Source organism: Doryrhamphus excisus, chromosome 17 (genome assembly GCF_030265055.1).
Source record: "Doryrhamphus excisus isolate RoL2022-K1 chromosome 17, RoL_Dexc_1.0, whole genome shotgun sequence".
Classification (NCBI taxonomy): domain Eukaryota; kingdom Metazoa; phylum Chordata; class Actinopteri; order Syngnathiformes; family Syngnathidae; genus Doryrhamphus; species Doryrhamphus excisus.
This window is the reverse complement of record NC_080482.1, coordinates 1,545,044-1,565,000: the sequence shown is the minus strand read 5'-3', so window position 1 is coordinate 1,565,000 and position 19,957 is coordinate 1,545,044. Positions and strand designations below refer to the sequence as shown.

The following is a 19,957-nucleotide window of genomic DNA, read 5'->3' as shown; positions in this document are numbered from 1 at the left end:
CATGGCGTCCAGCCCCACTAGATGGAGCTGCGTCGGCCTCTCTACAACATGGCATTCCTTTTTCTCCATGTCACAAATTCTCGAGGAACCAAAAGCGACGTCTGGCATTCCTTCCTGAGACTTCCTGCCGTCATGGAGGACGACGACACCGGCGTTGGCTTCTTCCTGCAGGCACTGGTGTCCACCTGCATGGAGTTCATCCACATTCGTGTCCGTGTCAGAAGAGGTGGAGGGGACCAGGGTGATACCTTGAGGGTTCATGTCGTGAAACCATGCCATGATGTTGCCCAGCAAATTAGCATTTGCCGCTAAAGCAGAGGAGGAGCTGGGGTCATTGCTGCTGTATGTGGTCGAGTCTATTGTGTCGCTGGACGAGAAGACCCCCGTCGATGAGAAACTGCCGCCCGGGGCTCCTGGTATTGGCACAGAGCAGCCGTTGCCTCGGGTGTGGCTGTCATAGAGCTGACCAGAGGTGGGGACGCCCGGGGCAGCGGAGTAATGGCCGCTGATGCTGATGTTGCCGAGTCGAGCCAGGTTGTCCCCCAACTCCAGTAGTTCTGAGCTGCTTAAGGACACTCTGGGGGGGACCTCGACACCCGGGGCGCTCTGGTCAAGCCTTGAAGGCAAGGAGGTGCCAATCGCTCCGAGCGATGCTTCATTAGCGAGGACATCGTGAGCGGACTGTTCGCCTGTCATCCCTGATTCCTGGAGTGACAGCTGGATGGCCAGTAGAATGTTGGGGTCATCATCCTCTAAAGAACCAAGACCCTGCAAGAAATCACAGCAGCACAATGGTCAGGATGTCTTGGGCATTGCCCACAAAACATGTCTGGTATGGTCCTGCAAGTACTGCTATTAATCCAGGCTGCTCAGTAAAACAATAATAGATGAAGAACGCCATGTACAGTGGCCGCCATCACCGAATGGAGAGACCCATCCCCCAAACTCAGGCGCTAATCTCCCAGTTCGTGTTGGTCACTCATTAAAGTTCAGGTTGAGTAGATAAATTGTTGTTTTTCTTCTACCATTAGTGCTGAGACTCGTACCAGAGTTAAAAATATTAAAATGTTAAAAAAAAAGGCTTTCAGCGCTAATGAAGGTTCTATGATGTCAACATTTTGACTCTTGAGCTGATTTATTCAACTGATTCCTTTGTGGCTCCGATTTAGCCTCCAGTTGTGACAGTGATCTTTCCATCTATCAAATGTCAAAATTAAGACCAGCTAAAAAAATTACAAGAATTTTGCACGGTTGGATCTTAAGGAGGTTCCAAGTACGTAGAATGCAAAAACAAGAAATGTGAGTGAGACTAAATGTCTTTGAAGAAAGCAAATCCATCGTAAACAAGAATTAAAGTGAAATCGTCTCTTCGTCAAAAGTTTACACCACAGCCTTGAAAAGCAAAAATGAGGATTCAATCTCATTTTCTGTCAGGTATTCTCACCTATCATCATATCTTCATGGCATTTTTCAACTGGTCTTAAAATTTCCATCAGAAGCGGATAGCAATCTCATTAAGCAAGAACACAAAAATATCTATTTTATTTCTATTTGATGTATCAAGACGTGGGATGGTCTGTACGAGAGCATACAAGTTCATCAACAAACTTGAGAAAAATGTATTTTCATCATTATCAGAAAAGACTGAAGTTCCTGAGTTAAGATAAATTTGTCACTCACCATCAAACGACCTTGTCTATGTCCACCTCCCACTTCGTCGTTGTCTTTGCAGAAAGAGACAAAGTGTCAAAAAAACAACTTTCAGGGACCATCATCATCCTTTCAGCTGTATACTGTAAACTCACTTAACACCATGCACTAACCGAAACCAACTAAATATCAGCCATGTTGTGGCAGAATATTAATTTCAATCAATTCAATACACATAAAGCAGAAAAAACCTCCACTCACACAAAGTAAATGGCAGGATTAGAAGTACTTGCATCCGAGCCAATAACACAGTATCAGTAATCACATCAGTCAATGGTACCATTGGGAAGTATGAAAGTAATCCACAGTCTTTAAAAAGGACGGCGATATGGCACAAACCGACAGACAGCCCCATTTGTCAACAGCAATACCTAGAATACCATCACTGGGATCATCGGGGTCAGGTGTGTTGCTACGGAGACTGGCCATGTCGCCTCGCCTCCGCTGTCTGTGTCGCCGTCTGTACTGGAACTCGGCGTACTCCTTCAAAACAACAACACACAAATGTCTCATCATAAAAAGATGACTAATAGTTCACATTCATTGACACATTCATAGAATCATTCGTGTTCTTACACCATCGAGAAGAAGATTGCATCCTGCACTGAATGAATGACATCATCACCTACTGTATGTGGCATCTACCCAAAGTACTAAAACTGCAGTTGCAATACACACAATAACCCACACAGAAAGCTTTCTAGATCTTACAGAATCTGCACCTGTTCCAGCTGTATTTCTTTGGATTTCCAAAATGCTCTGTTTTAATGTATTCCACCCACAGCCCGCATCCGGGCACGCCCACTCCGCTGTGATTGGTCCCACTCAGCCTCTACCGCTAACAACTTGTACAGCCTGTACCCGGGCATGCCCATATAAGGGAGTCAGAATAAACAGAGCCATCAGATCCACTTCCAAATGCGCAAATGAAACATTGGCATGGTATAACACAAGAACACAACATTCTAACAACATTAAAAGGTCAGAAAAGTGGCAAAAGCATAAAAATGACCACATGTGAAAACTATAAAAATTATAAAAAGTTCATGGTTATATTTGCAAATAAATGATTTTCTTGTAAAACAACCATTTTTTGTGTAGTTTATCATGTTGTATAATTGTTGAGATATTTTGGCTAAATTTGGGTCAAAGTGAAAGTTATGCTTGAATGTTATGCTTATTACAAAAAGTACTGATATTTTGCTGAAACTTACCTATGTTCTACTGCTGAGTACAGAAATTATTTTATATACACAAAGATCCCCAAAATTGACACTGAAACTAGAAAGTTCATGACTCCGCATCTCTAAATGAAACCACATTAATATACACAGTATTGTTTGTTTTCATATACTGGGGGGGGCCTTGAGGCCCCGGCTTTTCCTTTTGGAATGTATAGTTAACTCTTGGCAGCTACTAATTCAAAGATGTTAAAGCGATCTTAAACAGTTTTCAATAACGTTGAATGCTGTATTTGACTTTTGTTTATATGTTATATATTATTCATATTGTATACGATCAGTATTCCTATTACCTGCTTAAGCAGAGGCAGATTATGGGAAGTAAAATAAAACCTTTTTAAGTGTAGTTTGATGTTCAGCAATGGGTGTTGATACTTAACTTGAACCTGCTCGTAGCCTTAGGTCCACACACTGTATTAAGCTTGGAAATCCACTCAGATAGCAGAGTTCGTAATGTAGGCTATGTGATCATTTGTAATGCTAATATCGCTTGCAGCTACCGGGGTGATTTGTCATAGTGCAGTTTAGAGTACACAGCAAAGAAAGCTTATCTCACATCAACAACAAAGCAGTTGGAATATACTCAGTACAGTCGTCCACATAACAGTTCCAATTTAATGGATTCACTCTAACAGTTTTAAATAAATATATGAATTCATAAATGATGCTGTTTTGTTGTTGAATGCGGCCTGTTAGTACAAATATAATATCTTCAAGCAAATTGTCTGTATTTTTTGTGTGAATGCTACTTTACACTGGCCACCAATTCCTGGAAGAAATCTCCTGACTCCCTCTTGGACTACGGCAGATGTCAAACACCACATTCGTGCTAACACATGTTCACACATTGATTGAAGTTTATTATCCTCACATGTCATATTTTAGCTGTTGCAAACAAAAGAACATGAATTACCTCAGGTGACGCAAAGCCCAAATATTCCCAGTCCCACGTTCCTCCGGCAAAACTACAATTGAGTAAGAATGATGTTTTGGTCAGTTACAAATAAATTACATGTAATTGGTTGTTTTTTGTCATTTCTGCAATGTTAAATTCAGCAATGTGTCTCACAGTGAGAGCTCTATGCTGGCATACTGAACTTACCTGCGTCTCGGGGCCTCAGGCGAGTCATTGGGGGCCACTCCTCTTGCTACCGAGGCCAGGAACTCCTGTCTCTTCTGCTGCACCAAACAGGCTGCACGAATTATCTTGTGGCGCGGAGTCCGTAGGTAAGGCCGGTTGACCTTTTGTGCAAGGTCTTCAGTTACCATCTCGAGGTCTGTCTGTGGAAACAACAAACATAGGCTGGACTTTTCCGGAAAAAATGTAGACTATGGGATTTTACAAGTTCAAGTGTAGCTACAAAATCATTGTTAAGAACAAAACTATGCAGTTTGTGTCGTGGTAGAATACAAAATTAAACATTTAGCATTCATTGATATGAAAAATATCACAGAAAGAAGACCTCTATAGTTTTAACCCAATCAAAATGTAAAAAGTTGCAGTAAATAATGTTGATATCTTGTGAATTATATAAGACCTGCTAGTGTATGTGTATCTCAGGCAGGTCTTTAACTGAGATAGTTCATATCTCGAATGACCTACATTAGACTTGAAGCTTTGAACATTAGTCTTTTCCTAATAAGTGAGGCTGAAACCTGCATGAGCTCATAGATCTCCTTCTTTGTGCTTTTAGGCTGCAAGAAGAACCCATAAGGATAAGAGCACTTGAGGATGCGGCGGGTCTTTAGTAGTTCCAGGACCGCATCTTCAATAAATGTTGTGTCAGGTGGGCCTCCTTCCCCTGAGAAAGAGTGTTACATAACAAATATCAGCTTCACCATTGTGCAATACACACTATGCAACGTTTCATATTATCCATTTGTCACAGCAGATTACTTTCAAGGCCTGGAAAGTTGTCGAACAAGAAGAAAGACAATCACGGGAACATCTGTTGCAGTCAGTGTTAATTACCGTCTAACGATATGCCAAGGGAGGTCCGTAATCGGTTGGGATTTAGTGAACTCAGAAGGGGGATTGTATAAATAGAAATCTTACCACCTCACAGATCACATATGTCGGTGATTAATATCTAATGATGATTACAGTAAAACCTCTCAGCAATTGTAAATCATGTAGAATGAAATGTGGACTTTTTTCGGCCATCATCCACAATCCTTAGGTGAAACATGAACACATATTTCAACATAAACGTTAGGACATTGGGACGCACCTATTTCCACTATGAAGGCCTCTAAAAACAACCCCTCTAACAACGTTGTATCATTTGATTCACACGCTGTGATCAGGCATTAACAAGTACATTGATGATAACGTGTTATACTTACAGTATCTTGCCGTATATCGATGATTTAAAACATTACCGAAACTTCTTTCTGATGCACACTGAGCCCAGGAGCTTATGTTACTTCCGTCAACAACAGCTGCATAGAAACAATGACACAATGTCCGTGCTCACTGTAGCTTGGTTAATATACAAGTCAGTTATGTAAATGGGACACGGTTGGCGTATATTTATTCTTTTAGTCAGAGCTTTGGAGCCAAAATAGGTACGTATGTCCCATGACGTGCATTGTTAGCTAGTTCATACTGTCTTGTTTTCTCTTGTTAGAATGCACAAAAAAAGAAAAGAAATATATGTTCATGTTTCACATAAGGATTGTGAATGATGGGCAAAATTCCACAAAAGGTTTTCCTTTAATCAACGTCTGAATGACTTTTACAACTATGAGTCTGCATTGTTAAATTATTGCCAGTCAAAAAGAACTGTTTACTTGTATCAAAGCGTTTCCCAAGTATTAACTATACTCACTCATCTCCTTCATTTCATCTACCTCCATAAGCTCAAAATGAGCCCACTAAATAAAGATCAAGACTGTTTAGAAAAGACTCAAAACTTACTTCCATGTAAGGCCCGACTGAGTTGCTCCATTTTTTCTTTGGCAGTTTTTAACAGGCGCTGCTCCAGCTATGGTGAAGAAGACAGCAGTTCTTTTACTGGTGAGTTTAAACATTATCTGAGTGAATATACAGTAAGTGAGCATTATAATAAAAAAAACAAGGAGTGTAGATTAGCATATGACATGGATATGTTCACGAATGCACACAGGGAAAAGTGCATGGGAAGAGCAGTACTATTCACCTGATAGCTGTGTTCATGGTTCTTGAAGCGTGTGTAGTAGTGCATGAAGCGGTCCAGTTCCTGAAAGCTCTTGTGTTTCTTTTCTGCCTGCAAACAAAAAAGTCAATATGATTAAAACAAAAAAACCCTTGATGTCTTAAATGCTATTTTCATTTGCATCAGAGTAGTTAGAATTGAAGCCCAACGTGGCCAACGTGTGCATACGTCTTCGGTCATCTCCTTTGACTGCTCCTCCACCTGTTGAATGACTTCATAGCGGGTACAGCGATAATAGCCTCCTGTGGATGAACTGTGCTTTTTCCACTCTTCCAGACAGATCCAACAGAAGTCATATTTACACTGCAGGGAAAGAAGGGAAAATAACTGAAGAAATCTGTTAAGCTTATCTGTGACATTTAAACTACATTGAAGGATTTGTTGAAAACAATTGGGAGTTCAGAGTGAGCCTGTACCTGTTCTGTAATGATACTAACTCCAAGAAGCTGCGTCAGTAATGTGTATGTATGCGCCTCAAAAGATTTGTTCTACAAGTACTATTTTAGAAAACACAATACTAAGACTGTTCTTGTGCTGTCTGCTTTGTGTGTGCCCATTCTTTGTATTCCATCCGGACCATTGTCTGAACTTCTTAATGAATTCCTTAAAGTATTCTGCCACTGCTGGTACTCAAGACCCCATTTGAAATCAGCAACCCCATCGGGTATTGTAGAACAACAAAACACTACAGCCACTTCAATTCGGAGCCCATAGCGAGGTAAGAAATCTGTGTTCCACTGCTACAAGCTCTTGTGTGAATGAAAAGTTAGCCAGAGCATCGCACAGCCCTCAAGGCAGAGATGTCTGTTTACTCAGAAATGCTCTCCGTACATGACATTTAAGGAAAGAAAATACAAAAATCAAATTTCCAGCTTGGTGCTGTGTGACAAGACAAGGACAGGTAGCATGGAAAGGAGTGACACAATTGTTCCTAGTTTCCTAGCAACACTAGAGAAGCTATTTCTTACCAGATAATAACAGGTCAAGAGACTGAGATGTCGATGGCCTCTGAGTTTTGGACACTGGCACTATTTCTACTGAATTAATCTCAATCTCTCGTCAGTCATCTTGAACCAGGATGGAGACAAAGACAGAGACAGAGGCCGAGACAAAAATGGCCTGGCTGCATGACTGCACTGAGGTCCATTCGTGGCTTGGCTTCCAGCAACAGAGATAGAAACACATATCAGTCTGCCAAGAGGATTTGGTGTGATCACTGGTGTCACATTTCCTCCTCCACTGACCACAGACTACAATCTATTTTCTCTCAGTCATCTCTGCACTTCTTATCATATCCACCTCAGGAATACAAGAAGCTTCCGAATAACAGTGGCTTACTGGCTTCCTAGCAGTTTGACTTTTAGTACGAGAAAATGGCAGGAACATTTGTTTAAAAAATCAAATTGAATGCAATTAATGCACTTATATTCGGAGCATATCTACAGTTAAGTCTACAGAAAGCTATCCATCCAATATCGATGCAGCTTCTTCTGTTCAGGGTCAATGGGGCCTATTCTAGCTGATTTAGCACCCTGGAGAGCTCACCACTCAATCCCAGGGCTGAATGGAAGTAATGGGATATAGAAAACGCTGCCAATTAACAGTATTACTCACACAACTTGTCATTCATTGTATTTTTTGTATGATCTTTAAAAACTCAGCTTCAAAGGAAAATATTGTGCAGTAATACAAATGCAATTTTAGATATAACTTATGCGATCATCCCGACTCACATCATGGTTTGAATTCTGTGCCTTCACCCTCCAGGGTGTGCCCCGCCTCTCGCCCAAAGACAATGCATATTTACGCAAATGTTATGTATTCTGTCATTTTGTCGATGAGGATAAAATAAACATAATGCTGTATATGCTTTGATCTGATTATGATTTGATCAATATGAGCTTACACGCTTATCTGATAGAAGCTGTTTGCTGAGCACTTAACAAAATGAGACCTTCTGCAGCTGGGAGCTGTTAGTATGAGTGCCAATGCTGTTTGCACAGCATGTGACATATGTCTCTTAAGTATGAGCATACTTTTTTGGCTACAGACAGTACAGTGTTCAACAAGCCCTCAGAACCACGGCAAAGTGTATCTATAGATGCGCGTGTCATCCAAGTCCAACTTACCTTCGCACACTGCATGTGGTTGCAACCCTCATTTTTCTGAATTGGGGATTTGCAATTGGCACAGGGTTTAGAGTTTGTGAGCAACCATAAACAGTTGGCGGCATCTTCATAAGCTTCACTCACACCAGCCACTACAACAAGGGGAGAGGGCAAGGTAAATGGAACAACGAGAAGCATGTGTCAATAAAAATGGTGCAGTAATTTCCAAAACATACAGTAGACAATCATCATCATCATTTTCCAGGGTTACTGAAGAATAAACCCATTTCATGACGCACTGATCAGCTCTCAAGCATCGTATGGAATGCGTCAGTGGCCATTTGAAAGGGAGTTCTCCGGGTTTTTAATGGCTGCCACAAAGGTGCTGTAGTCGCATCATTCAGTTGATTGTGATAGACCGATACGTATCTGAGAGGAAGTCTCTTATCGCATTGATGTTGCCCGTGATGCAGGTGGTGGCCACATTGAACACTTGTCAGACAGGCAATACAACTTCATGCCGAGTAGAATACTTGCGACTAGGCTACAGTTTGCTACTGTTCTTCCTTTCAATCATTTCATTACGGAATAGTTTTATTTTATAACCCTGTATGTAAACATTCAAAAGCTGGAAGTGCTAAATCTCTGATGTGTTGAAAGCCAAAATGAAAAGCTAAGATCGCCTAAAATGGAAATTGGACTAAAAACGAAATCTGATACATTGAGAGATTACCGGTAAGCCTATTTTAAAGAAAAAGACACCATTCTCAAAATAGTGTTTGTTTTCACAGATTGCCTTCTTTTTCATCCAATGTATTGTTCATCCACAACAATGGTGATGTTCCCCTGTCTTACATGCAGGGTGTAGTCTGTCATCACAATAGACTCAAGCAGTTTAGCTGCTGGTGAAGACAGCAGTCGAACGAATACAACATAAAAAAGCCTAGACATCAAATCATCTCCTTCAAAAAATTAAATGAGCAGCAATACTCACATTCCTCAGGTTTCATCTCATTGACTTTCTGTAGCCATAACTTCCAGATGTCACAGTCACAGGGCTCATGGGCTTCACCTTGACACTCCCTGGAATGAATACACAGCAGTATCGTACTTACTGTAATTAAAGAGTCTCCACCAGTTTTAAATTCAGTTGGATTCTAGTTCCAGTTTACAATGTAGAGTTCTAACATTGACGGAGCAGCTGAACGTAATAATTTCAACATTTAACACACATTCTGTGCATTTGTACTTTATCTAACTGCTTCAAAATGATAATCTTAATTTTAACAGTTATTTCTTTACTATTGTGTTGGTTAAAAAGCTCATCACACAAGTTTTTACGGAATACCTACTAAGAGTGTATAGAAGTAATAGATTATACGTTATCTTTTCACAATTCTGCAGTGTGCATGTCATTCTCAGCTTAAATCTTTTCAGGGACTGACAGCCAATATGAATGATTAATTTGCAATTTATCTGGACCTAATTATATAATGATCTTATAATCCAGGGATTAACTGAATGAAAACCCCCTTATCATATCATATCATGTGGCTGGGTAATGATTACAGACCAGCAGAAGAGGTGTCCCTTGCCACAGTCTACAGCCGGTGCCCGAAGCAATGGAAAGCTGAGCGGGTCGGAGGTGGACGCCCCGGGGCCGTGTGTCTTCAGCCGCACTGCCCTTTCACAGCCAGCCTCTGGACACCAGCGAATTGCTGGATTGTTCTCCACAAATGCCTGGCAACAAGAAAAGAAGAGTTACAACAGTGATGAAATTCATAAACATATTGTGAGGCACACGCAATTGTTAACACACTTATTTCAAATACTATGTTTCTGTAAGCACCGTAAACAGGTTCCGGTCCAAATAAACACTTAATGTGATCACAAGTATTCTGTTTTTCTCTTATGTGAGTGAAACTGCCCTTTCTCTTGTTGAATGTAAAATGTCATTACTCCAAACATCGCTCATACAGTATAATTGTATTATGTCCTGTGTTATGGTCAAAACATAAATTGTGTTCCACTAAACAATACAAATTGCTTTCAAATTGAACACCGTCTCTCAGTTCTTTTGGATGTTTGCTTTGACTCCCATTAAAAGTCATTTTCAGTCTGTCTTGACACCTAATAGTAGAAATAGAATGTTTGGCCAGCTTGGTGATGATATGATTTCATTATTTAGTAACGGATGCAATCAAAAGGATGTTCCAAATTTGGTGCACCTTGATGTCAAACTGGAGGTAGCGTTTGTCCATCTCTCGGGACACCACACTCTCGATGACCTCCACAGGTACCAGTTGGTAGCAGTCAAAGGCTGGACACAGGATGTTGTGGGCTTCACCCTCTTGGATCTTTAGATTAAGAAACCTGTTGCACACAATAAATGAAGAGAATGTGATGCATCTCGGGCCAACGCATACCATCTGCAAAGCACATACCCTTCCCAGCATGTTCTGCAGAAATCATGGCCACAGGACATGTCAACAGGTTCTTCAAAGACTGAAATGGAAGACATGCAGATTCCACACTGTGAGGGAAGAAAAAGAAATTATTATTATTTATGGATCTCAGACTCGTAATAGAGTATCAATTATATATTAAATCAATCTTGAAAACCTGCATGTAACCTTATGTCATGTCACCCACCACAAGTGTATGAACCAGATGTGGTAACTAACGACTGTTGTGAGAGTTATTTCCTCACACCTCAAAAGCAATGAGACACAAACACACAGACACAGCAAAACGTTACATAAGACATACGAACCAGGCAGTTTATGTTAACAATGTCAGCACTGAAAAAGAGTAAAAGAGCAGAATGTGATCTAATCGACTGTAACCTTTAAACGGGCTGCTGGAGTAGCCCCACTGGTCAATTGGCACTGTTGGCACAGTCCAAGACATCTTCCCAGAGACACACCAAACAACATGTCTGACAAACATAACCTTTAACTTCTCATTCAAAAAAACTGCTGACATGAAGTCTCTTGGCTGAAGAGAGCATTCAATGCCAGTTAGGTTCACATTTAGAATCGCTTACAGTGCCTTGACCCATGTAAGGTAGTAACACCATCATGGAAGACAGCTGCTTTATGGTTTTGGTGATGTATTACATAATTTGGCATATCATTTTAGTGCATATGTTACATAGTCTGGCCACAAATAAACTATTTAGTTACTAATTTCTAAAATACATGATACAAGTATCCACATATTCTTTTATGTGACCTTAGTTGCAGATTAATTGTCTTTCAAGTAAGTAAGAAAAAAAGATTTTCCCTGGTGTCTCCAATGGCCACTATTACAGAGTTACTGTGTGTTAGATTTGAACTTCACTCGCCAAAGAAGAATCTTCATCAGCGGTATTGAGACTGATGTGGTCTGGTGAGGTGATAGAGGAGCGGGTGGTGCGTGGTGTCCGAGGTGATGGCAGGGTGTCCCAGGCGTTGCAGCCGCTCGGGGGAGGGTTGGGCATCTGTACACCCGAGCGTTGGCAGCAGTGCTCGGCATTGGTCATCCAAGCCTCTAAGAGTTTTTCTCTGTCCCAATCTGTTGTCAAGAAAAGACAGAAATGTTCAAACATACCATTCTAGTTGCACAGTAACTATAGTAGAGTTTGACAATGAATACTATATAAATATTATAGTCAAAGGGACATGACAATATGATCTTATTATGCCCTATTCTTCTCTGCTGTCCTAGTGAATCCACTGCAGCCCATAGACATATAATTTCCGTGGCAACCACTGAAGCCTCTCCAACAGCCAACAGCATAGACCTACTGCCACCTGCTTTCCTCTCACAGAATAGCTTTTCTCTTTTACACTGGCAGGCAAACATGCTTGAGAGTTCTTTAAGAAAATTGCAGACATTGTGACTGGTACTTGATTCCAAAATTCCTCAGAAGAATGTCTCTGTTTATAATAAGAAACACGACCCGGTCAACTGTGCAATTAGGCCATTATCAGCCACAAGACACGTTTCACCACCAATCTAACGCCCAGGACTCTAAATGGCCTCGTTTAGATAATGAATACTGCAACAATTTCTCCAATCTCCATTCAATTAAAAGTCTTCACTTAGGATGACCCTATCTCCATGCTTTCATCAAAATTAGGTTGAAATAAAAAGTTTTCACACTTGGCCTTACATCAAAACTTGGCTTGGCACAAGCATCGACAAGCAGGGGTAGCTAGGCAAGCAAGCCACCAGAACTAGACTAACATGGAAAAATACATTGAAAAGTTAGGGAGGAGAGGAGGAGGTCATCGGCATTAAAAAATACTTCTGGAAATTAAAAACATCCCAAAATATCATATCCCTGTTAGACGAGGCGAATAAATATAGCATCGTTTTGGGGTCATTTCTCCCATCGCCACCCCGAAAGTATGTCTCAAATGTAGCACGCAGAGAGTAGCTCTGCAGCAGACTCTTGGTCCATCAGAACGGGAGGTGGGACGGAGCATCCACTTCATACAGTGATTGGTATATGGCGATTTGCCGATTTTTCTGTATCTGTGAAAGCGTCTCTGAGAAATAAGTCAATTGGGATGGAAACTGTATAGAAAATGTGTGAGCTGGGAGTTTGCAGACGGCTACATCCACCTAACCTTCATCTGCATAGAAGGTCCATAGTAGCTTATCAGTGGGCTTTTGTAGAAAATGTTTAGTCATTTGTAACTCATTTCTGTGTAAAGAGGACTAGACAGATACCACATTCAATGCAGAAATATCTCCATTCTAATTCCCAAATGCCATTCCTTCTGCTTAAATACACTGACAAAGAGGTCAAAGAATTCTTAGTGGAGCTAATAAGACCCAGAAGAATGCTTGCAAGCAATCTATGATACTTTTTTGTAGTGATGGAATGTTGTACAAATGCTCCACCTTATTCCACAATGACCACATAGCTGACTCACGATTGCGTAAAGATCACAAGCGCTCAGGCTTCTGTTATCGGAATACACATTTTGCCAGCTTTATTTACTCACGGAATGTTAAAATTCTATTATTTGAGGTCCATAATTGCGATGTGTGTTGTGTCAATGTACCATGGGCGCGTAGCAGTGCCTCTGCAGTGAAGAGTGGTGCTTGCAGCATGTCGGCTGTCTCCACTATGAGCATATCTTTCAGCCTGCGTAGATCTTGAGGTTGCAGGCCCTCGTACAGCTGGGTGGGTGGGGGGGGCAATGAAACAGGAGGCAAGGACAAAAAATACAGCAAGGGAAAACATTGTGAACGAAGGGCAGCAAAAAAAAAAAACGTGATTACAAGGAATGAGAAATAGTTATCATAATGAAAGATAAAACAGATAAAACAATACCAAGTACAAAAATATCTACTTGCTGACATTTGATCCAACTGTAGCGAGCTAAAGGAATACAAACCCAATGACAGACTATTTGGTGCAACTAGAGAGAGAACACTGAAGTCTTCAAACATTGCATTAAATCAAACTGTGCATCTATGAAAATATCATCTTGGAAAGATGACACAATTAAGGAGAACGGTGAAAGATCACACCAGATGATCTGTGTAGATTTTACCACCTCATGTTACGACATGGTGTACCTCTCTTCTGTCGAGAGCTGCGTACTCTGCCTCTATACCCTCCGCCTCAGGGGCGAGTGAGAAGACCATCTGTGACTCTAGGCACAAGGCCAGATCCTTGTGGTGCTGCTTCTCAGCGCAGTCACACGGAGTCTCGCGGTTTTCGTTCTCTGCAAAAAGGTCTGCGTCTCGCTGCACTAGAAACTGAAGAAGTGGGGAAAAAAAGCACATTTTTAATGTTTGAAGGTGGGGGGCAAACAGAATAGATGTCAATATTTGTATTGTTATGTTACTTGAAGCCTTGGCTTTCCAAAATACAGGACTTTTATCTATTTATTGTTATTTATTATTTGTTTATTTTAGTACACTTCACACCGACACTTATACCTACACTTGAATATTATATGTATAATACATGACATATGTATAATAACCAGGTATGATATTCAGAGTCAAGTCACTATGCTTTTTTAGTGGAGTTGTACCTTCTCTTGGACTTGCTTTCTTCAGGCGTCTGATTGGATAAATAGCCCTAAGAGTTCAGAAGGACTAGCACTACCTGTTCCTCTGGTGTTCTGTTGTATGTCGGTGCTCGGCACAGTGAGCTGTCATGGGGGGGCGTGAGAGGCAGGGAACACTTTCAATGTTAGCACAGCCCTGCCAACATGTATGAATTTATTGTACTCTACAGGCAGATATGTGTGTATGCTTCACAGCGCTCCGTTTTGTTGGATTTTCTTTGGTATAGTTTCAAGTTCAGACTGCACAGTATGGATGGATGAATAGACCGTTTATAGTATAGTATAGTAATAGACCATTATCTGTTTTTCAATACTATTTCAAATGGGGTGTGTGTGAATACATTTATTTCCCTGGGGGGGCTTGACAGAACGTAATTAAGAACCACTGATATCGGCAGATAGGCTCGTCACAACTGTGCCAAGAGTCACCCTTCAGATTTCAGATACCCTTTTTTCGACAATACTACCTTTTAGGGACAATACTATAAAAATTAAACTTACATAAATACCCTAAGAGTAGTACAGGAGTTGAGATTTACTGGCAGGACCATGGTCTGGAGCAGCATGAGTGCTGTCAGCACTGGGGAGCTGCGGTTCATTGAGGGAAACATGAATTCCATCATTTACTGTGACATGCTGAAGCAGAGCATGATAGCTTCCGGTTGGGAACTGGGAGGCACTGCAGTTTTGCAACATGGAATCAAACCCCAAACGCCTCCAAGATGACAAGTGCCTTGCTGAAGAAGCTAAAGGTGATGGAGTGTCCACACCTGAACCTGACTGAGCACCTGATTGGCATGAAGCTGCGATGCCATCATGGAGTATTACAAGAGGATTCCAGTGACAACCTGCACAGCCCTGGGGGACTCAATGCCCAAGTGTAGAATCTAAAATTATGTATACAATTTTCAACTTCCCTAAAATGAGTTTCCTTTTTAGTGGCTTGATGAAAAAACCTGGTACCGAGGTTGTGTTTTTATGTACTTTTAGCTTGGGTCCGTAATACAATACCATACGATATGACTGATCACTCAATGTTCTTGTACTGTATCTATCCAACTTTGCTGTTCCCTTGACCAGACGTAGGTTTTAATCGTTCATCAGGATTTCTAGCCAATACTTATTGGTTGTGATCAGAGTACAAAATATTGTTCCTTTTCTTGGACTCACAAGTGGCCTTGACACAAGACAGCACACCTGCCACTCTTCTAGATTGATGTTAATAAAATGACGCCTGAATAGGCCACATTAACATCAGGTTTATTCCTGTTGCTTTTATCTTCTTTGCTTCAAACAAAGTGCCCCTTGCTTCCCAACCCTGATCTTTTGATCTATATACACGGGTCACACTTGAGAATATTTTAAACCAAGTGGTGTGACAAATAAAAACAAGGGGCCGTGTTACCTCCACACAAGTCTTCATTCCCGAGGCAGCAGCGTAGTGCAGGCAGGTATTTTTCTTATTGTCCGTGGCATTGATATCAGCCCTCTCGTATTCGCCATGGTCCAGCTTTGCTCCGGTCCACGCCAGAATGATTTGCAGACACTCCGCACGTCGCTGCTCATCTTCGTACGGTCGTGAGATGCGGGGTAGCAGCGCCCCCTCTGAGGTCAGGATCAGGGGTCCCATGCAGAGAAGATGCAAAGACGTTTCATTCTGCACATTGCGTTTGTTCGGATTTCCATCTTTGCTTCGGAGAAAAGACCTGGAAGTAAGACAGAAAGGAATTCTAGTGAAAAGTGACCTTTTCTCAGCGCTCCTTAGTTACATTTTCCCTTTGTAAGCCAATGCTTGAGTGGACCTCTCCCCCATCTAAATGTACCCACTGGTGGGTCTGTGACATTAATGTGACATTAAAACAAAATGACAAAAAGGAGAAAGTTTATTGTAATTCTAAACATATTTCATTTGCTTTTCAGATTTTTTACACACCTTTTGCCAATGCATCATAGCCAATTATGCACATTAAACATGCACATTTATGGTGAACTACTTCGACACACAACTGGTGTTGTGAAGACAAGCCATAAGTATTATAATGATGACAAGATAGCAGGATGAAGTGACACTTTAAAAACATAAGTTAGCATGTACCCCATGAACGTGATAGCCGCTTATAGCCTGCCCGTGGGACAAAAGCGAGCTGGCTAGCTGCCACCGGAGGCAGTGAGAGTCACGCAAAATATGTAAACAAAGATGCCAGAAAGTGGAATGGGATTGAAACCTGAGTGAACGCACACACTGACATAGATAGGCTTAGTCTGTGACAAGCTGTCATCAATTGACTGAAACATTTTAGCTACTATTTAGTGGTCAAAATATCAATCTATATAACATATACATCCATCCAATATATTACTTACCATTGTTTTCAAGTACAAAAAAACCCAACACATTTTTAAGGTGTGGCGGTTTGTATTTTGCTGTGTCTGTACGAGGAAACCTAATTTATATTTACATTTCAGCCTAAACCCACTACACTTGCTTCTAATTCAATCCCTCTTCTGATTGTACATTTAAAAGAGGAAAGATCTCTAAACGAGCTAAAATAAACACATTAGCTTGTGGGATGGCAAGCTCTTTCAGTCCCATCCAAATCCATCCCAGCATGCAACATTCCTACGAGCTGATAACAGATGGCTACATGGAAAAACAGATGGGACAGAAACATATAGAGAGGCAGGACATGAACAATGTTGTTAGCATGCCAAGCCTTAACAATAAAAATAAAACAACACCAAGAAAGGAAAAAAAACAACAGAGAACTAGGCATGATAAATAGATGATTAAATTAAAATAAACATAATAAGAAATCTTTCAATCAGGTGGAAGTTAATGTTGTAGATAGCTTTCACTACTTCCAATAGAGGGCGCAAACAAATGGTTCAACTAATTTACTACCATAAAAGACTTCAGAAGAATTGAAAGGAATTCTAACAATATGTAATGCTGGTGGGAAAAAGAACACTTTCATATAATCAGCACACTGGAATTAAGGGGTTTAGTACAATGGAGTCTTAATGTGGAAAAACACATTTTTACATTTTTAATGCCATTTAAAATTGATTTTTTTTTTAGTAAAAAAGGAATAAGCAATAATCGTTAATGGTTTTAATAACCGGTGAAGGAAATGTCCTCCATCTTCCATAAACCCCATATCACCTTGTTAAAATATCTTTTGAAATGTTTACATTATGTACACTTGTATTTTATGGTCTTGGCGAGATCCTGACCTGAGTAGTCGTGTCATGGCGTGTCGGGCAGCGTAGTGGAGCGGAGTGTTGTGCTGGTAGGACTCTCCATATGTAGAATTGGGATCCAGAGCTTCTTTGAACTGCAGGTTGCTCTCGTATAAGTGGCAAGCCAGCATCTCATCCCCGTTGATGAGAGCCTTACGGAACTTGGTGGCTGTGTTCCCCATCTCCTCCCCTGTCGCGGGTACGGGATCTGACGTTGCAGCCTCTCGGATGGTCTTTTATCTACTCAAGTCCAACATGCAGACATACTGGGAGTCCTAAAAAAAAAAAGACAAAAAAATGGGTTTAAATTCCCAGAGTCCGAGATGAAAAGGCCCTTGTTAGCTACACAATAAATAAACATCTGGCATGCTCACTCAGCTTCATGCAATTAAATTGTCCAGTCATGGAATAATTCAATCCAAAATGCCTCCTAAGCCAAGTCTATTTTTACCGCTGATTCAAGAAGAGCCCTTCAAGTATGAACAGTTTTCCTTCCCCGTGACTCACAAGGAAAAGCGTTTAATCTCCAAGGTCGTGGAGGCTGCTCTGCCACAAGCCGCGTCAGGATCACAAACGCCGCTTAACCACCCCTTCATTTTGTTTTGTTTTGAGTAGATCACCATCGAGCCAACAAAGCTCACACTGAGAGAAGAACATGACTTCCGCTGGCATCATCGGGAGCTTCCGCCGTCCCCCACTAAAGCTGCCCATCCCACCCAAGGAACCAGCGTGTGACAAGACATCCTCAAATCGTGAACATCGTGCACAGTCAGCACTTCACCTCCGTCAGAGGACCATATGGTGAAAAAAGGGAGGCTTTTACATGTTTTCTTTTCTGCCACATATACAAATGTTATGATTCCAGATTTTTTGGCACAGTTGCAATCCGATGAGATCAATAGCTACAAAAAATAGAAAATTATTTCTCAGTAAACACATCAATCAAAATGATTGTTTTTGTCATGTCCCTTTGGTTTGATATTGATCTCATTAGAATGGTGATAACCTGGAATTAGAAATTACTCACAACATTCTAATTGGATTAGATACCCAGGACAAAAACTGTACTTTCACAGTATATGTTCACAGGGGGAATACTGGGAATGAACAGACTCACCAAAGCCGTGTTCACCAAACCATCTATTAACTGTCACGACTGACAAAGAAGTTTAATCATATTTTAAACCAGCCAAGTTAATTCTCAGTAATGTTGCTTAACATCAATACCAACTGTCCCAGTGAGTCTTAAACATGCAGGCAATGAAACAAAGGCACAAAGCTCCACACGTTAAGGCAGGAACAGTCGAAACAAATGTGATGTTCCACTTTTAGTGACTTTAAACAGATGATCTTTGCACAGTTACATAAGCGCATACAGGGAAAAGTCAACACCACTCAATACGGTGGCTACCCACGTTATTATGACTGATTAACCAAGCTACCAAAACACCAAAGTCTGACTCTCGCTGCTCTCACAGCAACAGTTATAAATACGATCTTGCCTCTTCTCTCTTTTAGTGCAGGCCTGTTGTCTTGTTGTGGACATTTCAGCCACCTCAAGCCGACTACTGTCTAGCGTGTTGCGTTCACTCTACAGTCGGCGGGGACGCTTAGTTAACACCTAATTACATTTCTATTCAGCGTTACCGCACTACGGTCAACTAACCTCAAACAACGTTTGCTAAAATTATTCTGCGTAGGGACACATTCTGCCCCAAAATCGCCCTGCGCAACATTGACCGCTTGTATTGTTTTTTTTATGCGAACAAAAAACATCATGACGCTAGCATCTGCGTTGGCTAACGTCAGCGAATACGATAGCGAGTCAGCTAGCATGCTAGCCTCGCTGCTAGCGAACTTAGCTCGTACAGTTAACAAACTCGCTGTAAACAATGGATAACAATGATTTCTGACTTACACGCGTGGCACATACAGCTGCTTTACGCCCCGGTCTTGTGACTCAACTGTCACTCGTTGGCACAATGCACGGCAATCGAAACTACGCTCGTCCATGTAATGAATAATGTGAATGTTGTGATGTTGTTCCCAAAGCCTGTCAACTCTCTACTGGCTGCTCGTGGGTTGCCAGGTTTCTGGAATTCCCCTATCCAAGACCGAAAGGTATTTCGTTTCGTTTTCGTTGCATACTTGACATTAGGAGCAAGCGGCAGTCGGATGTAAACGTGCATACTTTGATTTGTCAAAACGGTAATGTAAAAATAATTATACGCCCGCGTGTATACCATCGTAAATGTGTCACTAATGTGGTTAGCCTTTTTATTGTGAAACATGGCAACGTGGAGGATATTGACCTAACTTTTAATGGTCGGTAAACTCTACAGGTCGAACGTGTAATATTTCAACATTCTGCTTCATAACTACTT

The 19,957-nt window shown here is 41.1% G+C and overlaps 1 protein-coding gene across 3 annotated transcripts in view; it reads right to left on the bottom strand.

The window, feature by feature from the left end:
• Positions 1 to 19,659, bottom strand: part of LOC131105246 (ankyrin repeat and IBR domain-containing protein 1-like) — a 21,728-nt gene extending 2,069 nt beyond the window's left edge. The window contains exons 1-20 of one of the 3 annotated variants that reach the window (XM_058053159.1): positions 19,492 to 19,659; positions 17,568 to 17,848; positions 15,739 to 16,039; positions 13,834 to 14,016; positions 13,314 to 13,431; positions 11,603 to 11,811; positions 10,701 to 10,789; positions 10,485 to 10,629; positions 9,830 to 9,996; positions 9,251 to 9,339; positions 8,278 to 8,408; positions 6,317 to 6,451; positions 6,113 to 6,199; positions 5,872 to 5,938; positions 4,608 to 4,753; positions 4,054 to 4,232; positions 3,865 to 3,916; positions 2,082 to 2,193; positions 1,681 to 1,724; positions 1 to 768 (exon numbers count right to left, since the gene is read on the bottom strand). The exon at positions 1 to 768 is cut by the window's left edge and continues 2,069 nt beyond it. In XM_058053159.1, the coding sequence (XP_057909142.1) occupies positions 1 to 768; positions 1,681 to 1,724; positions 2,082 to 2,193; positions 3,865 to 3,916; positions 4,054 to 4,232; positions 4,608 to 4,753; positions 5,872 to 5,938; positions 6,113 to 6,199; positions 6,317 to 6,451; positions 8,278 to 8,408; positions 9,251 to 9,339; positions 9,830 to 9,996; positions 10,485 to 10,629; positions 10,701 to 10,789; positions 11,603 to 11,811; positions 13,314 to 13,431; positions 13,834 to 14,016; positions 15,739 to 16,039; positions 17,568 to 17,755 (3,210 nt within the window). In that variant the 5' untranslated portion in view covers positions 17,756 to 17,848; positions 19,492 to 19,659. Of the gene's footprint in view, positions 769 to 1,680; positions 1,725 to 2,081; positions 2,194 to 3,864; positions 3,917 to 4,053; positions 4,233 to 4,607; positions 4,754 to 5,871; positions 5,939 to 6,112; positions 6,200 to 6,316; positions 6,452 to 8,277; positions 8,409 to 9,250; positions 9,340 to 9,829; positions 9,997 to 10,484; positions 10,630 to 10,700; positions 10,790 to 11,602; positions 11,812 to 13,313; positions 13,432 to 13,833; positions 14,017 to 15,738; positions 16,040 to 17,567; positions 17,849 to 19,075; positions 19,300 to 19,491 lie in introns of those variants that run through there. The other 2 variants (XM_058053161.1, XM_058053160.1) reach the window with 2 other exon arrangements.
• Between the last annotated feature and the right edge of the window lie 298 nt (positions 19,660 to 19,957).